The following is a 23946-nucleotide window of genomic DNA, read 5'->3' on the forward strand; positions in this document are numbered from 1 at the left end:
TTGCACTTGGATTTCCAAAGCATTTTATTCTGCTGATTATTGAGCAGTAACAGACCCTCCTAGTGTCCCTATTTTCCAGGGACAGTCCCGAATTTACAGAAGCCAATCCTGGTTTCTGATTTGATCCCGGAACGCCCTGCTTTTCCTTAGGATGTCCCTATTTTCATCGGAGAAATATTGGAGAGTATGATGTTACACTGCAATCCTATACAGGCCTACATAAATCCAATTGAGTTCAATGGGGCTTACTCCCAGGTAAATGTTTTGAGGATTACTACCTGGAGGTTGTAAGGGATGTGGGTGGCGCTGTGGGTTAAACCACAGAGCCTAGGACTTGCCGATCAGAAGGTTGGCGGTTCGAATCCCCGCGACGGGGTGAGCTCCCTGCCAACCTAGCAGTTCAAAAGCACGTAAAAGTGGAAGTAGATAAATAGGTACCGCTCCGGCGGGAAGGTAAACGGCGTTTCCGTGTGCTGCTCTGGTTCGCCAGAAGTGGCTTAGTCATGCTGGCCACATGACCTGGAAGCTGTATGCCGGCTCCCTCGGCCAATAAAGCGAGATGAGCACCGCAACCCGAGAGTCAGCCACGACTGGACCTAATGGTCAGGGGTAGTTTTACCTTTACCTTTACCTGGAGGTTGTAGTCAACTCACTCTTATTCATAGTAGACCCATTAAAATCAATGGTCTTAAGTTAGTCCTGGCCATTAATGTCAGTGAGTCTGCTCCAAGTCAAAGTTAAGTATACAACTCGGAGCCTCTTTTTAAAATCTTAGCTATGTTCTCTCCCTACTTTGAAGCCACTAAAACCCTCAAAACAGTGGTTGGTACCTGCAGCCTGACATTTCCGCTGTCCATTGGTACTCGTGACAGCTGGCCATGTGCCCTTTAGGATTAGGTGTGGCTGACGCTGCATTGGAGATCATTTACAGGCTGACATTTCCACTTGTCATTTATTGGAGAGTGGGCGGGGTGTCAACTTTGAAAGGCAACGGCAGAGGGCTACAAGGAGCACTCCGGACCCAGCTGTGGCCCCTGTGGCAGGACAAGGAGGCACCGAAGACCAAGGGCATTTCCCCCATCTTTAAGAAACTCTTCTTGTTGACTTTCCAGCCCGGAGAATGTCGCACACAATGGTAAAACATGAGCACGCCGACACGATGGGGATTGGCAAGGCCATCGCCGTGTTGACATCTGGAGGAGATGCCCAGGGTAAGTGGACTGGTTTCTGGTGTCTGTGTGTGTGTGTGTTGTAGTGTTGGGGGTTTCCCTTTGTGGTCTGAGAAGCTAATGACAAAAAAGCCAATAGGCAGAAGTCACCAGGAAAGGGCTTTCATGTCTGGGCACTTTTTAGCATCCAGATTTTCCCTACCCTAAACTTGGTAAGATAACTCAAGTGGAACTGGTCTCGGTGGCAAATTGTAACAGGTAAATGTCTGTCCTTCACCCTGCCCTGGTTTGTGCATTTCCAGAAGCATCTAACTGGCCATTGTTTGAAGCCGAATGCTGGGCTGGATGGACTTTTCATCCAGTAAGGAGCAGTTTTTTCATTCTTTTCTATTCTGTCTCCCCTTCTTTGACTTTCTCCTCCCACACTGCCTCCAGCCTTTCTCCTCAGTAGTTCTCTGCCTTCTTGCTGAATACTTTTTTCTCTTTGATATTATTTGTATTGCCTTTTTTTTAAGAGCCTTGAAAGCAATTTGTGGCTCATCAACCACAATTTGTCCACCTACCACCCCCATCCTGCAAGCATTTCCTTAGCAAAATGAGCACTCACATAATCTACCCTCAGGTGTCTTGAACCATCATTTCTTTGCTGTTTCTCCTATACTCTTACAAAGTCTGCAGTTCTGCATCTCTTCCTGATCTGGGTTTGCCTACATCTATGTCTGTTGGTTGATTGATTGGGGATGGGGGCACTGTGGTGTGAACAAATGCTATGCAATGCTTAAAAAAAAAAAATCCCCTCCAAAATATTTTTATTAGTTTTCAATACAGCAAAATACAGGTGCTTTTTTCAAACATGTTGGCTTGTCAAGTTCTTCAGCAGACGATTCCTTATTTTCTTTTTCCTGACCTTGAGACACACACACAGAGAGAGAGCTCTGTTTTGTTTATCTGCACTCATATATCTTCTCTTGGTGTCCAAATCCCGTCTTAGTTTCAAGATGGATTTTTTTTTTTTTTGAAATGCATACAAGCTGTTGACGGCATTACGAGTGAACATATCACTTGGCAGAGTATTATAAATAGAAAAAATGCCATTCCTGCCTCCAGGGACTTGCAATTTCATTTAATATTGTATTTTTAAATTGTTGTACCCTTATGGTGAAGGGTGGGTAAGAAATGGAAATACTACTGCTACCAATATAGAAGGGTATATTTTTATTTATTTGTTTGTTTGTTTTTCTATATCACCCTATACAGTCATACCTCATGCTACGTCTGCTTCATGTTACGTTCTTTCAGGTTATGTCCCGCTGCGACCCAGAAGTACCGGAAAGAGTTATTTCCGGGTTTTGCCACTCACAAATTGACGTCACGCGCATGCGCAGAAGTGGCAAATCACAACCCGCGTGTGCACAGATGCGCTGCTGCGGGTTGCACTCTTTTCATGGTGTGATCGGGCCTCCGGAACGGATCCTGTTCACAACCAGAGGTACCACTGTACCTGAAGGTCTCAGGGCAGTTCACATAAAACATAAAATACATAAAATCAAAACAAAACCAACAACCCAATAAAAGAACCCCAAAGAGCTAGCATCTTTAAAAAAGGGTATAGGATGTAGATCAAGTCAGGCAAAGGCCTGGTTGAAAAGGAACATTTTTGCCTGGTGCCTAAAGGTGTATAGTGAAGGCACCAGACGAACTTCCCTGGGGAGAGCATTCCACAGACGGGGAGCCACTGCAGAGAAGGCCCCGTTCTCCTGTTGCCACCCTCTGGACCTACTGAGGAGGAGGCACACAAAGAAGGGCCTCAGAAGATAATCTAAGGGTCTGGGTAGGTTCACATGGAAAGAGGTGGTCCTTGAGGTATTGTGGTCCTGAGCCATTTAAGGCTTTATAGGTCACTTTGTATTGGGCCTGGAAACTAATCGGTAGCCAGTGTAGTTGGACCAGGATTGGTGTACAGTGGTACCTTGGGTTAAGTACTTAATTCGTTCCGGAGGTCCGTTCTTAACCTGAAACTGTTCTTAACCTGAAGCGCCACTTTAGCTAATGGGGCCTCCTGCTGCCGCTGCGCTGCCGGAGCACGATTTCTGTTCTCATCCTGAAGCAAAGTTCTTAACCTGAAGCACTATTTCTGGATTAGCGGAGTCTGTAACCTGAAGCGTATGTAACCCGAGGTACCACTGTAATATTTTCAGACCGTCTTGCTTCGGTGAGCAGCCTGGCTGCTGAATTCTGCACCAGCTGCAGTTTCCAAACCATCCTCTATATATATCTGGGTATAAGGCGGTATATAAATTCAAATAATAATAGTAATGATGATGATGATGAGCTAACAGGGAGGAAAGGAAAATAAATGAAAGGCTTGCAACGAAGAAATACTTTGGGTGGGGTTCACCTGAAGAACCCCATCAGACAGGTACACAAGGATTTTGGGGCCCCTTATATGCTCCCTGAAACTGACTCTCCTGACCCCAACCTCAGAACAGTGCATGGAGGGGTGTTGTTCCATCTGGCAAGCTAGAATACTGGTACAGGCAAAAGATTTGTGGGAGCACCATGTTGAATTCCACCCACTGTTACTAAATCACTCAGTGTGACCCAGGCTAGGACTTTCTCTCATACTACTTTGTGATGTGGTGTTGCCATTCTGTTGTGACTTTGTGGTGGTGGTGGAAGAGCTACTACTAATATGCAAGAGGCGGCAGGGTGTGTGTGTTCACATCAGATTAACTGCTGCTGTTGATCTGATGTGATAACTTGAGAGGCTTTTTGCAAAATGCGTTGTCACAATAACATGGCCTGGCAACATGACTTCACAAGGGCTATACTACATCACAAACCCACTGCCCATGCATGCAGCGGTTAAGTATGTATGGTTGTGGACAGGAGCGCAGTATGGAGAAGAAACCTAATCCTTGGCTGGTTTCCTGGAAATCCCAACTATGGACTTATATACCTGTAGTACAACTTTACTGGTATGTCCCGTGGAGGACATTAAGGTCCACAAATGACAACATTCTGGAGGTTCCAAGTCACAAGGTGGTTAGGTTGGTCTCAAGTAGGGCCAGGGCCTTTTCAGTACTGGCCCCAACTTGTTGGAACTCTCTGCCACAAGAGAGACTAGGGCCCTGCGGGACTTGACATCTTTCTGCAGGGCCTGCAAGACAGAGCTGTTCCGCCTGGCCTTTCGTTTGGACTCAGTCTGACCCTTATGTTTCCCTCCCCTTATGGCTTTGACTTTTAAAATGAGGCTGCATTTTAAATTGCATTTTAACCTGTATTTTAAATTGTTTTTTGTTTGTTTTTTCTTATTATGTTTTTACTGAAATTTTATTGATGTTAGCCGCCCTGAGTCCAGCTCTGGCTGGGGAGGGTGGGGTATAAATAAAATTTTTTATTATTATTATTATTATTATTATTATTATTGCTGGTGGATATTCTACACAGTTGTGGTGTTTTATGAAGGGCTGTTGCAGTCTAGACAGATGTCAAACAATAACTGCTGATATAAAAAAATCCTTCCAGTAGCACCTGCTACTGGAAGGATTTTTTTATTTTGACTATGGCAGACCAACACGGCTACCTATCTGTAACAATAACTGCTGATGTAACCCAGAGGTACAGCTTAACATCTAACAGATCAAAGCATGGGCACATCTAGCTTCAAATGATAGGTGACAAAATGACCAGTTTGGTGCTAGTATCTGAGACAGATGCTCGCATTTGCCCTGTAGATAGGCCATACTTGATTAATGGACACAAAAAAGGCTTTGAGAAGTCGTAGTCTCATGGTGGTAAGAAATGGTGGCCAATGCGATGCCTTCCAGATGTTGATGGACTACAACTCCCATCATCCCTGACCATTGGCCATACTGGTTGGGGCTGATGTAAGTCAACAGCATGTGAAGGGGCACCCTATATGCTGCTCTTCCCTTAAGGCATATGTGGAAGCAGAACCCAACAAAGCTGCAAGAACTATGTGAAAGTGGTGATGGTTTTAAGGAAGGTCAAAGGGATGTATTTAATGGAAGGATGTTTCCGGCTCACTCCTGCATCTATCCTCAGGCTGCACAGCTGATGTGGTAGCATTATGCAGCCTTTCTATCTTCTTGGACTCATTTCTCATAACCCATCAGCCCCAGCCAGCATGACCAATGATCAGGGAAGATGGGAGTCCAAAAACATCTGGAGGGCCATAGATTATATACCTGGAGGGCAGCACTAGAGCCAGAAATGGATGGGTCCATTTCCACTCGCCATTTCCAGATAGGTCAATGGTTGCCTGCAAGTTATCCCCTAGTACACAGTGCAGGGCCCTTCCTTTTTGTCCTTCAGATGATGGGGAGCCTAAGGGATTTCTGACTCAAAAAATGCTTGGTGTGTTGTCTCCTAGGGTGAATTTGGATTAAAAGAATTGGCAGGATTGGCAAGGCGGATGCAATGGCATAATAGAAATGAAAAACCTAACAGACGAATGCGAGAATGTTACATTAAGACCGATCTTAAAAATCTACTATGGATAAGTAAAAAAGGAGAAGAGGACATTTTGCTGAGGGGCATCCTATGTTATAAACATACGTTTAGAAATCTTGGACCAATATAACCAGTGTTTATTATCCAAGACCTCCCTATTGGCTTCTCTATTAGAAGGCAAATAGTTCACTTTTTGAAAAGGCAATTTGGACATTTTCAGATATAAAAAGTAAGTAAGATGGAAGCCTATTAAGACTGGAAGAGTGTGCAGACCATTGAACAAATAGAAGCTAACTTTAACATAGAACCACCTTGATATCAGCATTTGGAAATAGGTCCTTTTTCGATAGGCTGATGAGAAGTCAAGAGATTTGGAGAGACGAGACTGAGTCTGAAACAGCACTAGAGACTAACAAGACAGGGCATTTCTCAAAGGTATATAAAACAGTTATCTAAAACACAGGAAAATAGCACATAACTACAGGATGAAATGAAATAAAGATAGGAACAAAGCAATTCCATGAGATGCATGGCGATTTCTGTTTCACAAGGGTCAAAAAGCACTTCACTGATGAAATATTTTTCAGCTGTGCTGGCAAACGAGCAATTACACCACAGCAACAATAACCTATGCTGAAAGAGAATTGGGTGTAACAGATCCGGGGCAAAATCATTTGTTGCCGTTAAGGATTTAACCCACACAGAGAAAGAGGATATTGTCTTAGATCAATATTGATATATGTTTATTGTAGATAAATGTTTATAGGTATGTGTAATGAGTAGGTAATGAGGTATATGTACTTGTGTATAATAATAATCATAATTTGAAGAAAGGTTTAAAAGCGTTGGGGGTTTGGCATCAACCTCAGCCTTCTTGTAGCCCAAGTTTTCCTCAGCTGCATCCATGATCACAGCTTGTCTGTGAAGCTGTCACAAGACTTAGAGAGGATTTTTTTTGGGGGGGGGGTATGCAGTGGTATTGAATTACAGTCCCTCTCCTGGTGTGGTATATTTTGGAGCCAGCAAGCACAGTGGCCTGGCAGAGGGGTACCTCAGGAACTTGTTTTAAATGTCAGCGGGTCAAAAATAAAATGTGCAAATCATCTGAGGGTAGGATCATGGGAGACTTGTGAGTCTGGGTCAACAATACTGACCTGAGGCAGTAAGAAATAACACGTACGCCAAGGAGGCTGAGAGACAGCAGAGTGCGTTTAAGGGTCAGATGATGCTATAATAAAAGCTCCACATCACACACTTACCACATTTATTTCTAAACAAACAAACAAATGCATTTCTAGACTGTCCACTTGCAAAAAGGGCAGCATACAACAGCATGAAAACATTTAAAAGCAACACGAAGCAATCATTAAAATGACTGTCTGCTCAAGGGAGATTTTAAGCAACGGCATAGGCCTCTTCAGGAGATCACCAGTACCTCTATGTGGGCAGCACAGATATATGAGGAAACACAACAATTGTACATCAATGAAGCTTCAGTGTTGTAGGCTGGTTATAAATTGAACGTCACAGCAGCATCAAGGCCAGGCAAATAAGGCAGAGCTCTATAGAAATACAGGCACCTGCATCTAGGGATGTTTTGTTGTTGTTGTTTAGTCACTTAGTCGTGTCCGACTCTTCGTGACCCCCTGGACCAGAGCACGCCAGGCACTCCTGTCTTCCGCTGCCTCCCGTAGTTTGGTCAAACTCATGCTGGTAGCTTCGAGAACACTGTCCAACCACCTCGTCCTCTGTTGTCCCCTTCTCCTTGTGCCCTCCATCTTTCCCAACATCAGGGTCTTTTCCAGGGAGTCTTCTCTTCTAATGAGGTGGCCAAAGTATTGGAGCCTCAGCTTCAGGATCTGTACTTCCAGTGAGCACTCAGGGCTGATTTCCTTCAGAATGGATAGGTTTGATCTTCTTGCAGTCCACGGGACTCTCAAGAGTCTCCTCCAGCACCATAATTCAAAAGCATCAATTCTTTGGCGATCAGCCTTCTTTATGGTCCAGCTCTCACTTCCATACATCACTACTGAGAAAATCATAGCTTTAACTATACGGATGTTAGAAGGTGTCAATATCTGTTCCAATCTGAGTTCATTGCAAGCAGCACTGTTTCCGTTCCACTTCAGTTTGGTTTTCAACAAAGACCACATTATTCTCACTGTCTTCTGTAGTGGAATTTTACATGCTTAATTGCACACTTAGTTATATGATTGTTACATTATTCCAAAACATTACTTTTAATTTAAAGGAAAAAACCATTCAATTTGGGGGGGAGTAATCAATTACTTGCTTTTCGTTTACAAACGACAACAGTGATTACTGATTATATTTGCAGGATTGATTTCCATTTCAGACATGGGACAAATAAATGAACATCGTCAACTTCTGCTCCCAATTCTGGTAAAATTCTCCAACATCCTTACTCCCATCTTCCCTCATCCACATGGTGCTTCTGCTCTGCAAATGGCAGCTTCCAAAATTTATTTTATTTATTTAATGAAAATGTTTTCAATCTGCCCTTCATCAACACCAAATTGAAGTACAGAATTCAGAATAAGTACACTACAACCAACTAAGACATAAAATAATAATATTTATTTATACATACCCTGCCTATCTGACTGAGTTTCCCCAGCCACTCTGGGCAGCTCCCAATTGAATATCAGAAACACAATACAGCATTAAACATTAAAAACTTCCCTATAAAGCTTATTCCCTAAAAATAAGCAGCAATGCACTCTAAAATATACCATCAAACAAATAAAATAGCTGAAAACAACAGAGCAGCTTAGAACAATTGTTAACAAAACTTACAATGTCTGGGCATATAACTAAGTATTAATCTGGTGCCAAACCTTGAGCAATGTGGGTGCTTGTCATACTTGTGAGGAGATTGGAGCTGTGAGTCACTAGTCATTTATGTTTCCTTTATATTCTGAATTAAGCCCCCAGTTGGTCTTATTAAATCTTCCCATGGCTTCTCCTGTGATTCAGTAAGAGCTAGATATGGTTGGAACAGAATCAGATTCCCTTCAATCTCTCTGATTGTAAAGTAGAACAAGACAGAGCCCACTAAAATCTCCTTGGGTTTCATCTCAGATAAGTATGTAATTTATTTTAAAAAAATTGTCCAGTAGCACCTTAGAGAACAACTAAGTTTGTTCTGGGTATAAGCTTTCGTGTGCATGTAGACTTCTTCAGATAGGGTATCTGCATATGGAATGCATGCACACGAAAGCTTGCATCCAGAACAAACTTAGTTGGTCTCTAAGGTGCTACTGGACAATTTTTTATTTATTTCAACTGCGTCAGACCAACATGGCTACCTACCTGAATATGTAATGTATTGTTGTTTATACAATACATTAGCAAAGTGTAGTGCCTTCAGAAATGGTGTTGAACTACAGCTCCCATCAGCCCCTGCCAGGCATGACAAAAGCTGTGGTCTAGGAACACACTGTCTACCTCTGCAATGCTGTCATCCAGTTTGGTTGTGAATTGTGACCTCTCTTCTCCCTTTTCTCTGAACAGGCATGAATGCTGCTGTCCGGGCAGTGGTCAGAGTGGGAATATACACCGGGGCCAAAGTGTACTTTGTTCATGAGGTAGGTCATTTTGCTGCCTTTCTTTACTTGAGTAGGAATTGTATCCTAGGCCAGGTCGACTCATGGAGCAGAATGAGGTGTGAAATCCTGAGATAGCATATCCAATAGGGACATTCCATTCTAAAGCATAAAAGGTAAAGGGACCCCTGACCATTAGGTCCAGTTCTGACCGACTCTGGGGTTGCAGCGCTCATCTCGCTTTACTGGCCGAGGGAGCTGGCGTACAGCTTCCGGGTCATGTGGCCAGCATGACTAAGTCACTTCTGGCGAACCAGAGCAGCGCATGGAAACACCGTTTACCTTCCCACCAGAGTGGTACCTATTTATCTACTTGCACTTTGACGTGCTTTCGAACTGCTAGGTGGGCAGGAGCAGGGACCGAGCAACGGGAGCTCACCCCGTCATGGGGATTCGAACCGCCGACCTTCTGATCAGCAAGTCCTAGGTTCTGTGGTTTAACCCACAGCACCACCCGCGTCCCATTCTAAAGCATAGAATGTCTCTGTTTTCTAGAGTGGGCTGCACCACTTGAAGCCTCGGGGCTGCAGTTTAACCATTTTTGAACTTGCACTCGTGTAAAATTCCTGCAAGCTAAACGCACGCACACACACCAGAGAGGAACTTTCAAGCTCCATTTCTTCCCACCTGTACTAGGTTTCCACTTACTCACAGTGAGCTTTTTCTGCTGGAGAGTATTCACAAATACGATGCTCCATCTTCAGACCCAAATGGTATAGTCCATTCTTCCACCTCATTCTACTGCAAATGGGTTTATTATTTTGTTAACTCTGCTGCTGATTGCTGCTGTTCGACCAAACAGGACTATTAGAGTTGCCATAGGTTGCATAGCAATGGTAATGCCAGACCAGCTACTCTGGTGCCCCACAGACCCTATGCAAGGAGCGTCTCCACCCCCATCAGTCTACCCAGACACTGAGGTCCAGCACCGAGGGCCTTCTGGTGGTTCCCTCACTGCGAGAAGCCAAGTTACAGGGAAGCAGGCAGAGGGCCTTCTTGGTAGTGGCGCCCGCCTTGTGGAACGCCCTCCCATCAGATGTCAAAGAGAACAACAACTACCAGACTTTTAGAAGACACCTGAAGGCAGCCCTGTTTAGGGAAGCTTTTAATGTTTGATGCATTACTTTACAGTGGTACCTCAGGTTAAGTACTTAATTCATTCTGGAGGTCCATTCTTAACCTGAAACTGTTCTTAACCTGAAGCACCACTTTAGCTAATCGGGCCTCCTCCTGCCGCCGCGCCGCCAGGGCACGATTTCTGTTCTCATCCTGAAGCAAAGTTCTTAACCCGAGGTACTATTTCTGGGTTAGCGGAGTCTGTAACCTGAAGCGTATGTAACCTGAAGCGTATGTAACCCGAGGTACCACTGTATTTTAATATTTTGTTGGAAGCCGCCCAGAGTGGCTGGAGAAGCCCAGCCAGATGGGCGGGGTATAAATAAGTTGTTGTTGTTGTTGTTTGTTGAGGTGCTTCCTGTTCCATGTTGCTACAGTGGCTAAAGGAGCTGGAAATATCCCGAGGTCAAACAATGCACCAGCCTGGCAATGTACAAGATGCAACTGCATCTTGTCCTTAACATTCCTTCTTCAGTATAGTTTGCTGTAGCAGCAGCTCACAGCTATGGTATCTCTATCTTCTTGAGTTAACCAGCTCTAGAGGAGATGGAGGCTCAAAAAGGCTTCTCTTTTTAAATAACCTCTTCTGACTTTTGTTTCAGGGCTATCAAGGGCTTGTGGACGGCGGTGACAATATTAAGGAAGCAACATGGGAAAGTGTGTCTATGATGCTTCAACTGGTAAGCCGGTCCCTTGGATTTTGTCCCTCAGGGTGTGAGAGGCTTCAGAGCTGTCCTCCTTACCCTAGGTGTCACCAGTGCTAAGATTTCAGGGTTTTATGGTACTACAGAACCACCTGGTGCCCCCCTGATGCTTTCAACCGTTTATTCATTTCATAAAATGTATATATTGCTTTGTTTAAAAAAGCAAAGCCGGAAATCCTCCAAGTGGATTTAAGAAAAAGAATATCAGTAGAATTATCAGTAGAAAAAGAACAGTTAAAAACAGTTATTTAAAACATCCCCCCCCCCCAAAAAAAATAATTAAAATCAGTGTTAAGCTAAAGACCAAATTAAAACACATGTCAACATTCTACATATCTGGGTTGGCTTGCCTAAACCAGAAAGTTTTTAGCAAGTGCCAAAAAGAATGAATGGGACCATAGTGAAGAATGAGTATTATGTGGTAACGATAACTCCCTTCATCTCTGACTATTGACTATGCTGGCTGAAGTTGGTGGGAAATGTAGTTCAAAACACCTGGAGGGCGGACTTCCGGGTTGGCGCCATCGCCGAATGGCGGACTCCCTCCGAGCTCCGGAGGGAGTCTGCTCGGCAGGGGCTGGGTCCTACCGCACCGGCGATGCGGGGACCCTTAAAAACCACGGCCACGAGGGCCGTGGACATGGAGACTCAGCTGGCACCGCCAGCGCCCTCCCGACTCGTGAAGGAGCCTTTTTAAAGGCTACGGATCGGGTGCCGGGGAGAAGCGTGGTGCTTTGAGTCCTCTGCTATCCCTGCCGAGCGCAGCCGCATGCCATCCGGTGGAGAGCGCTGACTTCTTCTATTGAAAATTCGGACTTTTTAACAACAACCCGTGAGTAATTTGGAAACTGGGTTTAAAAGGAGAAAAAAAAGAATTTCTTTTTGAATTGGACACGAGCGGGGGGGGGATCCAAAAAGGAAGTCAGTCCCCCCCCCCTATTGTAAACCTTCCAAGACAAGGACGGGGAAACCAAGGTCCAAAAAGATTTGTATTGCTGATAAAAACTAAGAATTCCACGATGGGGAACCATAAGAACTGTGCTGGAGGACGAATTGAGGGAGAAGAAACGTAACCCCCCCCCCTGGGAACCGGGGTGATTGAAGAGAGAGCCTGGTGAAAAGAGTCGGAGATTTTGACAGCTGTCAAAGTAGCTGTCAAAGTCGGAAAGCGGAGAGGATTTTACTATGAGAACTTTGCTGGCTAAATTTGTTACAATTTGCTACACCTTGTTAAAACTTGGACACAAAATGGCGAAAACATGGATAACAATCGGACTTTTGGACTAGAGAAAACAAAGTTACAACAATCCCCCTAGAGGAGTTTCGGGACATTACAAAGATGGTCGTAAGTGGAAAAATACCATTGGAATTTTACAGGACTGGTTATCTTCTGGGAAAGCTGCAAAACGGAAATAATATTTTGTCTACAGGGTGTTCAGCTAAAGGAGACAATAGAATTTTCTATTGAAGAAAGGAAGGGACTGAACGCAAGTTTTTGTTCCTGAATAACAATAATCCCTGCAGACTTACTAAGCTTCTGAATTAGAACGTTTCAGCAGCGGAACAAGAGGAAACTGGACTACAATTTGGAAAGAACAATGGGGGGAGCTTTATTAAAGATCTGAAGTTAAGTGTTTTAAAAATAATTATAAAAGGAAAAAAAAAAAAAAAAAAGCCAGCAAGGAGTTGGGGGAAATAGGTGATTTATGGATTGTAAGAATTCCAGGCGGATAACATGGTTTGGTGGTCAGGGGGAAATTAAACCGGGGACAGGGGGGGAGAACTAAAATCCAAAGGCTTGTTAACTTCTTTTTTTTTGAACTGGCTTTGTTTCATCTATTATACCTTTCATTTCTTATTTCTGATATTACTATTGTGTGGGGTGTTTTTATTATTAAAAAAAAAGGGAAATTGTGGAATAAAAATGGGGTGGACCCTGGGAAAGAAATTTTTTGTTTTTTATTAAGGGTGTTGATGAGGAGTGTATAAATTTTAAATTCGAATAATGGTCTAAACAAATTAAGTTTTTAATCAGAACCGAGAGCTTGTGGAGCCAACAATATGAAAAAGGAATATGGTAGGGGTGGGGGAAGGGGGGAGTCCCAGAAAGTGGATGTTTGAAAATAAGGTTCTGAATGTATTTCAATTCTTACTTTCTGTATTTTTGAAAATCTTAATAAATATTATTTAAAAAAAAAAAACAAAACACCTGGAGGGCACTAGGTTGGGGAAATGTTATGTACTGAGTTGAATAGGACCCAAAATGCAGCAGTCTGATTGGTCCACAGGAGCTACCCAATCCAGCTCCAGGTGGAAGTGAACCCGCAACCTGATTGGCCTACAGGAATCCTGGAATTAGCCAATCACGTGGGGTCCTTTGTGTAAATAATGTATATAAAGCAGACATTCTGGGGGAACTTCCATTCCTCCTCACCACTATGAGCTGAACAAAGAGCATGAAATCCACTCTCGACTCCGAGTATATTTCAAGAAAGCTGCTATAGAATTAGGGCATGGTTTGCATTTCAATGGGTTGGATCCAGACATGCTCAGCCAAGTTCTACTTGCATTGGTGAAAGTGGGCGGGTTGGTGGGTTGCTGTCTTGTTATTCCTTCTTTGCCTCTGCAGTCCCCTGTGCCTCCATCAAATCTGCCCCAGGGGTGTTTTTTTGACAGGGGAATAAGGTTTACTTTATTTTATTTATTTTTATTTTATGGACACTATACATGACATACCGTATTTTTCGCCCTATAGGATGCACCAGCCCATAGGACACACCTAGTTTTTTTGGGGGGGAAATCAAGGAAAAATTTTTTATTTCCCCCCCAGGTTTGCGCAGCCATCCCCAAGCTAGAAGAGGGAGACGGAGCGCTCCGTCTCCCTCTTCTGCCTTCAGGGACAGCCTCTCTAGCCTCCGTGGGGCAGCGGCTTGCCTCGCTGTCCCCGAGCTTGTGGGGCTGGCAGGGGGGAGAAGCAAGCTTGCTTCTCCCCCCCCCCGCCAGCCTCCAGATCAGGTCGGGGAATAGTGGAGTGGCGGCGCTCCGGCTCCCCGCTATCTCCCGAGCTTGTGGGGCTGGCGGGGGGGGGAGAGAAGCAAGCTTGCTTCTCCCCCCCCCGCCAGCCTCCAGATCAGGTTGGGGAATAGCGGAGTGGCGGCGCTCCGCCTCCCCGCTATCTCCCGAGCTTGTGGGGCTGGCGGGGGGGGGGGGAGAAGCAAGCTTGCTTCTCCCCCCCCCCCCCGCCAGCCTCCAGACCAGGTCGGGGAATAGCGGGGTGGCGGCGCTGCACCTCCCCGCTGTCCCCCGAGCTTTTGGGCTGCAGGCTGCTGCCCGCAAGCCTTGTGAGCCCGCGGGACCTCCCACCGGGCTTGCAAGACTTGCGGATAGCTTCCTGAAGCCTGTAGAGCGAGAGGGGTCGGTGCACACGGACCCCTCTCGCTCTCCAGGCTTCAGCGAAAGCCTGCATTCGCCCCATAGGACACACACACATTTCCCCTTCATTTTTGGAGGGGGAAAAGTGCGTCCTATAGGGCGAAAAATACGGTAATCCCCAGTGGGATTTTAATTTTAACCTTGTGAAAATATCTTAAACCGCTGGAAATATCAAAGTGTTCAGTGTTATTTTTTATATATATAAAAAGGTTATTCCTTTCCCCTTTGAGAAGTTCCTTTGCTCCTCCTCCAGTTTGAGGAAAGTCACTGGCTGGTTGAGTGAGGGGCTCCTGTCACGAGGAAAATTATTGTAACATCTTGACCTTTTCGCCAGTTGGGGTCACTGGCAAAGTCGTCCATCTTAAGTGTAATGATATTGCCATAGCTGGGGTCACAATGAATGCCTGAGACCCAAAATAACTCGAAACCCGAGCTGACCTTTGCTTGCAGCCATACTTGCATGAGTCGGGGCTTTTTTGAATTTCATAAACAAGAATTGCAGAGGATTCTGGTCTGGCCACAACTCTCCCTAGGCATCCAGACTGTAGAGATAGAGGATCACATGTAGCAAACATGTATTACCTCTCCCAGTGTATTTTTTTTTTTTTTTGTAAAAAAAGAAGTGTCAGGACTCACCATGAACAACTCCCTTGTTCTCTTATTAAGGCAATGGTGCCCACCTGAGAGGTGCCAGAACTGTGTTCCGGCTGAAAAAATGCCCTGATCTCTCCTCACAAACCCTTTACACATAACGGTTAATTGGGTGAAATTCTCAACTACAAAAACTCTTCAAACTGTTGCAGCTAATGGATTTTGGTGATGGTGAAGATGCCTTGATCTTTGTAGTGAGGAGGATTAATTTGGTGGGCAGAGACGTGTAGCATTTTGGAGCCCTCTTTCTCCTGAATCAGGAGATCAGGCTGGCCATTTTCCTCAAAAGAATGAACCTGAGAATTAGAGGCATAGCTGTCAACTTACAGATTTGAAAATAAGGGACCAGCAGCCTCGGAAATAAGGGATCAGCAGCCAAAATAAGGGATTTTCAGAGCACAGGTATGTTCAACTTCTGAGCCCCTCCGAGCCAAAGGCAGAAAGCCCAGCCAGCAGCCAAACGAAGCCTCAAGCGGTGGTTCCCACAGCGCAGCAACCCAGCAAAGGGGATGCAGCAAGGAAAACCACCGTCGCCTCTCCGCTGGGAAGCACTGAGCAAAGGCGAGACCCCAGGCAACGCGGCCAATTTGATCGGCACAAGGCATGCAAGCTCCACCCCCCATTCTTTCTTAGACTCCTTATTGGGTGAGCAACGCAGCCAAGCAACACAGTTGGAGCCTCCCTCCTCCCTGGCCGGCAGGGAGGGAGGGAGGGAGAGGAGCTGCTTCCTTTGAAACCTGGGAAATTTAAGGGACATCATCAATAAGGGACAGCAGCGGGACACGGCGCTGGGATAAGGGAGTTTCCCGCCAAATAAGGGACGGTTGACAGCTATGATTAGAGGTCATAGCTTTTCTGGGCATGTTGCACCCTGCTTGTGGTTAACGCTTAGCTGGAATGAAATATTCAACGCAGCAATAGAGAAATTAAAATAATAATTTATTTGTCAGACAAATAAATGAGAGGCACAGTGGTATATGGTTACCAAGCTCTGGCCTGGTCTCCTGCCATTATGGCCAGCACTTATATTCCCTCAGCCCAGCCCCCTTGCTCCTCCTTTGGCTGCCTCTGTCCAATCAGCCTGGTTGAATTTCCTATTGGCTGATTGCTATAACCAATCCTAAAAGATACACCCATTTCCTATTGCCTTTTATGGGATACAAAAAGCTATATATTCTTCTATCTATAAATGACAAATAAGCAGTCATATATCTTACATTTGTCTCAACAAGGAACCTTAATTACCAGCTCACCTCTTGCCCTCCTTGCCCTATTGCCCTCCAAAACAGATGGTTAATAGTTTTAAATTTTTATCTTAAACAGATGTCAGAGATCTTGGATTCACATTCTCATGCATCATCAATGAAAGATCTCCTTTTTGGAGGTCTTTAAACAAAGGCCTGACAACCATATGTCAGGAGTGCTCGATGGCGTCTCCTGTCTGGCAGGGGGCTGGGCTCGTTTGCCCCTCTGGTCTCCTACAGCAATATGACTCTATGAAATAAGAATTTAACATTTCTTTCTTTCTAGATCCTTTGCATAATTACATTTAAGCCAGTATATTTCATACATTATCATAGATAGCTTTTTAGAAGAATAAACCTTCTCAAAGTAAAAGGAAGGAATAGTTTACAGCCTCAAAATAAAATAGGAAAAAAGCCTCTTCTTCTGTTTACACTCCCCTTCTCCAGCCAGTTGCTTTCTTTTCCATTTGCTCTTGGCCTTTAACCTTAGGAAGATATGGCTCAAGGCACATGGTTTTATTTTACTATTTACCAACTCTTAATTATGTAGGGTCAGTGTAACCTTGCTCTCAGCTTGTAATTCCCTTTTTACGACTTTGAGAATTGTTTTCTGCTATAAATCAGGGGGCCCCCTTGTCCAGGAGGATAAACATCTTGCCAAAGTACTTAGGCAGCTGGTCTTCTGCCTGGCATAAAACATTTGAAAATCTTTAAGCTCATTTTAAAATACAGACCCTAATCAAACTATAAGCCTTGATAAAAATGCAGGCTATGATTAGATGCCTCAGGCATTGCCTCTTTTTGGAGTACCTTGGGAACTGTAGTTGAGTGGAGTGGGACTTGGGATCTGTTTACCTCAATAAATAAGCTCCAGGGCAAGCCCAGCCATGAGGCAAAGTGAAGCAGCCACCTCAAATGACAGATGGGGTGTCAGGGAGAGAGTAATGGAGCCAGGCCTATGCCTCCTAAGCTATCCTGTTTCCCTGATAGTGTTGGATGCTATGCTGTTGTTAACCAGTTACCCTCTCTCAACCTAACCTACCTCACAGGTGTGTTGTGAGGAGAAACTGGGAGAAGGGGGAGAATGATGTTTGCTGCCTTGACATCCTTGGCAGGAGAGATGATGAACTTTTGCTTGCTCTTCTGGAAAGATGTCCAGCAGTGGATCAACTTATTTTTAATACATATTTTTATATATTAAAGTTATACATGATTCTGCAAAATACAGTGTTATCAAATAGGATCTGATGGCAAAATGCATAGTCCATGTAGAATCGTAGAATTGTAGAGAGTTGGAAGGGACCCAAGGGTCATCTAGTCCAACCCCCTGCAATGCAGGAATCTCAGCCAAAGCATCCATGACAGATGGCCATCAGCCTCTGCTTAAAAGCCTCCAAGGAAGGAGAGTCAACAGCCTCCCAAAGGATGTTCCACTGTCAAACAGCTCTCACTGTTGGAAAGTACCGTATTTTTCGCTCCATAAGACGCACTTTTTTCTTCCTAAAAAGTAAGGGGAAATGTCTGTGTGTCTTATGGAGCAAATGTGTGGTCCCTGGAGCCGAATTGCCCAGGGGCAAAAAGCAGATCATGCTCTTTTTTGATAGAGGGAAGTGGGTGTTGAAACAAAGCCGCTGATCGTTTGCCAATTGGGGGGAGAGATAAGGGACGCTAGAGATAATTTATAATTTCCTTTATGGAGGCTGCCTGGGAGGGGAGAGGTAAAGACAGCAAACTTGCAAAGGGGGGGAGCAGGAAGACTAAAGCAATAAGGAGAGAAATTAGAAGAAAAGGAGGAGCAAAAAACGTCTCCATCTAAGGAAAAGACACTAAGGCAAACAAGAAGGAAGGAAGTGTTGAAAGGAAACAGCTGATTGGTGGGATCAGAAGAGAGATAAGGGACGCTAGCGGAGGCTGCCTGGGAGGCGGGAGGTAAAAGCCCATGGATCCTCAGGATTTTTACATTGGGTCACCCCAAATTCACCATCAGATCACATAGCATGTCCATGGCTACAGCCTGCACCAAAAAAACCACCCACCCACTGTTGCGTGGGGCCGCAATGGTGTAAAAACGTGGTTACAAAGCACGGATCCACATGGATCCTCAGGATTTTTGCATTGGGTCACCCGAAATTCACCATCAGATCACATGTCTGTGGCCACAGCATGAACCACAAAAATCATACATCCCCTGTTTCATTCAGAATATTATTTTTTCTTGCTTTCCTCCTCTAAAAACTAGGTGCATCTTATGGTCAGGTGTGTCTTATGGAGCGAAAAATACGGTACTTCCTGATGTTTAGTCGAAAACTCCTTTCTTGAAATTTGGAGCCATTGGTTCAAGTCCTACCCTCCAAACCAGGAGAAAACAAGTTTGTTCTCTCTTCCAGGTTGACAGCCCTTGAGATATTTGAAAATGGCTAGCATATCAATAATAGTTCACTGTTGAACAAATACAGACATAAAATAAAACCAAAATAAATAAACCACAGGTATGTGAATGTGTGGAAGGTAGCGACTAAAACTATTTATACCCATTGTTCCCAACGTGGGGCACATGCCCCACAGGGGTGTAATTTGATTTTGACGGAGGCAATTCGAGAATGAGTTAGACCAAGTTAATGGCTTTTTAGGCTTCTTCCACATGAATAGGAGTTCACTTTTTGAATAATAAGAATTATATGTCACAGGATTTAGAGATGCTTAGGTGGGGCATGGCCCAAAAAAAGGTTGGGAACCACTGATTTATACCATAGACACAATGGTTAAACAAAGCAAGGTTGCAAAATATGGACCCTTTTCTACCAATAGAAAGTAATTAAAGTATTCAAAAGTATTTGTTCATGGGCCGAGGGGGACCCCCCCCGCTCATCTGAAGCAGCTTTCTTGTCATGGTACTGTCAGGGAACTGACATCGGAGCCAGAGGCGGAGGCTAGGCTCTCAAGCGATGCTGGAGAAGGGCCCAGCAGGGGGAGAGGCGGCTCACCAGCTGGGGAAAGAAATCAGCGTAACACCAGGGATAAAGGGGGGCAGATGGGGGAATCGGCGAGGGGGCTCCAGGACTCCTCGCCGGAGATCAGCGAGGAGAGCACGGGTCCTCCGCTACCCACGCCCTCCCTGCGCAGAGGACTTCCGTGCAGGGAGAGTAGGAGGAGACTTGGAGTCAAACAACTTTTATGCTGGAAAAGGTTTAAGAAACGCCCACTGACAGATCCTGCTAGCGACTGAACAGCCACGAAGTGCAGGGCTGTCCAGACAGAAAAGGTTTAACAAGGCAACCTAGCCAGGAGTGGCACCAACTTGCGCACGAGCAACCCCTACATTTATTACAGGTACCTATGACCTAAAGTATTTTGTCCTCCCTTGGTTTTTTTCTTCTTCCAGATTTGCTTGAGGGACTCCTCTCTCTCTCTCTTTTTTTCAATTTTTTTTATTGGTTTTCACAACATTATAAACAAACAAACAAACACATAAGACAAACAAACATAAATCATAGCCTTATTGAAAATTACACTTATCAACATTGTTAAGTGACTTCCTCGTTTCCCCTTGGTTGAATTTCATTGCATATCCTTTTAACGGTTTTCCAAATCACAGTTATTATAAAATTTAACTTAAACATTAACATCCTTAGATCTTCACATTATGAAATTAAACATATTAATTCATCCCTTAACATAAATAAAATCCTAAGCCAATTAAGTATCTGCAAGCTGTTTTCGGTTAATTTAACTTAACATGTTTAACTAAGTAATCATTAAATTTAATCCACTCTTCCTGATACTCCTCCTCCTTCTGGTCACGAACACTTCCGGTTAGGTCAGCTAGCTCCGAAAAATCCATCATCTTCATCTGCCATTCTTCTATCGTTGGTAATTCTTGGGTTTTCCACTTTTTAGCTAACAAAATACGAGCAGCAGTTGTGGCATACAAAAATAATTTAACATCTTTCTTGGGCAATTCCAAACTTGTTATTCCAAGAAGAAAGGCCTCTGGTTTCTTTATAAATGTATATTTCAACATTTTGAGGGACTCCTTCTTTTGATCATAGCAGCACCTAAGTTAGGCGGCCATAATGTTGTCTTCCAGCTCTCACCTGGTTTGTCCCCCTCACCTAGGGTGGCACCGTCATCGGGAGTGCCAGGTGCATGGACTTCCGTGCCCGCGAAGGACGCCTGAAAGCTGCTCGCAACCTGGTGAAGAGAGGAATCACAAACTTGTGCGTGATCGGAGGAGACGGCAGCTTGACTGGAGCGGATACCTTCCGAGCGGAGTGGACCAGTTTGCTGCAGGAGCTGGTTAAGACAGGTATTGCCAAGGAGGGCACTTAAAAACTGAATGCTACAGTGAGGGGGGGGGAAGTATTTGATCCCCTGCTAAATTTTCCCATTTGCCCTCTGACCAGTCCATAATTTTAATGGTAGGTTTATTATAGCTGTGAGAGACAGAATAACAAGAGGAAACCCCGCTCCCAGAAACCCAGAAGACAAAAGTCAGAGATTGATGTGCGTTATAATGAGTGAAATACGTATTTGATCCCCTGTCAAGCAGCCAGATGTCAGGCTACCTGGTATCTTCGCTGTATGTAACGAGCTGAGATTAGAAGCACCTGCTGTAAGGTCCCAGCTCATTACAGTAACTGTACAAAAGATACCTGTCAACAGAAGCAATCAATCCACCATGTCCAAGACCAAAGAGCTGTCCAAGGATGTCATTAAAATTATGGACTGGTCATTTCTTCATCGGAGGGCAAACGGGCAAATTTAGCAGGGGATCAAATAATTTCCCCCCTCACTGTAAGTCCCTGTGCTGGTGAGAGTTGGAATCCAACAATATTTGGAGAACCTCATCTTAGCCACCCTTGCTCTGACCTGCAGGATAAAAGGAGAATATGCAGAACGTTTGCTTTCTTATTAATAGATTTAGGCTAAGAGTGAACTTGCAGGGATGGTGTAATTATATCATATGCTGGTATTCCACTGGTTCTTTGCATAATACCTCCCCAGGTGGCATCACGGCAGAAGAAGCCAGCAAGTCTAGTTACTTAAACATTGTTGGCATGGTTGGGTCTATTGATAACGACTTTTGTGGCACTGACATGACCATTGGCACGGACTCCGCTCTCCACAGGATAATGGAAATAGTGGATGCTATCACCACCACTGCTCAGAGGTGAGACTTGTGGGCATTGTGCCTTTGATTTCTACAGTTCCTGAATGGCACCATGAGAATCTCTTTCTGCAGCTTGAAGAAAGAGAAGAAAACAAAGTTCCTAGCCGTTAAGACTAGACTTGAAAGTATATATAGACAGCAGTTGCAGAGCAATCGCAGAAGCTCTTTGCCCTTCCTCATGCAGAAGCATATAAAATGGGAAAGAATATATTTGCAAAGACAGGCAAAATTTGGCTCAGTTTGCCTACTCTCTGTTGTAGAATTTTTTTAAAATACAGTCATACCTCGGGTTGAAGTTGCTTCAGGTTGAGCGCTTTCGGGTTGCGCTCCGCGGCGACCCGGAAGTAACGGAACGCATTACTTCCAGGTTTCGCCACCTGCGCATGCGCAGACGGTCAAAATGACGTCACACCCATGCGCGGAAGCGGCAAATCGCAACCTGCGCACACGCATGGACGCGGGTTGTGTTCGCTTCAGGATGCAAACGGGGCTCCGGAACAGATCCTGTTTGTACCCAGAGGTACCACTGTATTTTCTTGTTCTCTCTCTCTCTCTCTCTCTCTCACTCACACACACACCAAAAAAAACCCCCTACCCTTATCTATTTAAGATATATATACAGTGGTACCTCGGGTTAAATACTTAATTCGTTCCGGAGGTCCGTTCTTAACCTGAAACTGTTCTTAACCTGAAGCACCACTTTAGCTAATGGGGCCTCCTGCTGCCACCGCCAGAGCACGATTTCTGTTCTCATCTTGAAGCAAAGTTCTTCAAAATCAAATCCGTTTATTGTGAGGACCATGCCTGTACACAAACATTAACACAACAATAGTTAAAAAATATTAAAATTCATTACATACTACGCCAACAAAACCTTCATCCCACAAAATAGAAAGAGAGGGAAAACAAGCAACGAGTTAAACAGACGATGAAGGGGTCTTTACATTGTCATCCATAAATCTTTCCCTGGCTTTCATGGCCTTCATCACAAAAACCGCTACCACATGGGTAATACGTGGGTTTGCATCAACTAACAAAAATTTTACTCTATCTTCAGGATTGGTTATAGAGTTGGGTATAATTTGCAGCAATGCGTCTCTAAAGCCCGAGTAGATGGGGCAATAGAGGAGGTAATGTGTAAGATCCTCTTTAATTTTCATAAGGCAAGGGCATAAACGATGTTCTACTGGGGTTTTTGTGAATCTACCGGTCAGATATGCAGTTGGCAGTGTTTGGAACCGTGCCATAGTGAAAGCTCTCCGAAGGGTGGGATCAGTGATCTCCACCAAGTAGTTGGCACAGATTTTGACTGCTTTTACTCGGGGAAACCAGTAGGAAAACCCAGAGTTTTTTATCTTTGTGGAGTCCAAAAATGCGTCTTTTTCAAAGATCCATTCCCGAACTTTATCAGGGCTCCACAATTTAAGGGTATTAAACTCAGGTAGATTGTATCTGGATAGGATATCTAGTAGGTTTTTATGCCAAGTAGTATTATTTTGTAATGATACAAAGGCTTGTTTAGCCAATAAGGTGTTCGGGGCATCTGTGAGGTTGGTGAAAAAAAGCAGGAATCTTAAGTGGGCCCTGGCAGACACAGAAGGTAATCCTACTTCCACTCTTAGGAGAGCTGCCGGAGTACTCTGAGGGAGGCCTAGAATTCTTCTGAGGTAAAAATTTTGGAAGATTTCAAGCCGTTCTAACAGCTTCTGATTCCATCCCCAGAGTTCTACTCCATATAGCATCTGGGGAATCACTTTTCCAACAAAAGCTTTTAGTGCCGGGATCACCAGTTGCCCTCCCCTCGAATAAAAAAAGCTGAGCAGAGCACCGATTGTCCTACGTGTTAGAAGGGCTACAGTCTTGAAGTGGGCAAGCCAGCTAGATGTAGCTTGGAAAGTGATACCAAGATATTTAAAAAAAAGACACTGTTCAATTTTGTGTTCATCTAAAGACCATCTAAATGTGTGGCGAGCTCTAGTAAATACCACAATTTTTGTTTTGTCATAATTTATCTTTAGAGAGTTTTGGGAACAATAAGCTGCGAGCCCCTCCAGCATGCTATGTAGGCCCCTTCGAGTAAGTGCCATGACAGCCATGTCATCAGCATATAGTAATATATTCAGGTGTTTGCCTTCCAGGGCAGGAGCTGATGACTTATACTTTGCCATATGTTGAACAATGTCATTTATATAGAAATTAAAGAGGAACGGCGCTAACAAACAGCCCTGTTTAACCCCTTTCCCCAGTGGCAGTGGGTCAGTATAGTTGCCTGACATCCCAGTTCTGATTTTAACTGTGGTGTCTGAATGTAACTCTCTAAGTATTTTGAGAAGTCGTCTATCAATATCTGTTTCATAT

General features: G+C 44.4%; 1 protein-coding gene across 1 annotated transcript in view; it reads left to right on the top strand.

Annotated features, from left to right (window-relative positions):
* Positions 1 to 991: 991 nt before the first annotated feature.
* Positions 992 to 23946, top strand: part of PFKM (phosphofructokinase, muscle) — a 51354-nt gene continuing 28399 nt past the window's right edge. Inside the window, exons 1-5 of the mRNA XM_080994505.1 lie at positions 992 to 1211; positions 9180 to 9253; positions 10990 to 11067; positions 20535 to 20724; positions 21423 to 21588. Coding sequence (XP_080850631.1) covers positions 1121 to 1211; positions 9180 to 9253; positions 10990 to 11067; positions 20535 to 20724; positions 21423 to 21588 — 599 coding nt within the window. The 5' untranslated portion in view covers positions 992 to 1120. The remainder of the gene's footprint in view (positions 1212 to 9179; positions 9254 to 10989; positions 11068 to 20534; positions 20725 to 21422; positions 21589 to 23946) is intronic.

The sequence above is a fragment of the Podarcis pityusensis genome (assembly GCF_964106645.2).
Source record: "Podarcis pityusensis genome assembly, chromosome: 2".
Taxonomy (NCBI): Eukaryota; Metazoa; Chordata; class Lepidosauria; order Squamata; family Lacertidae; genus Podarcis; species Podarcis pityusensis.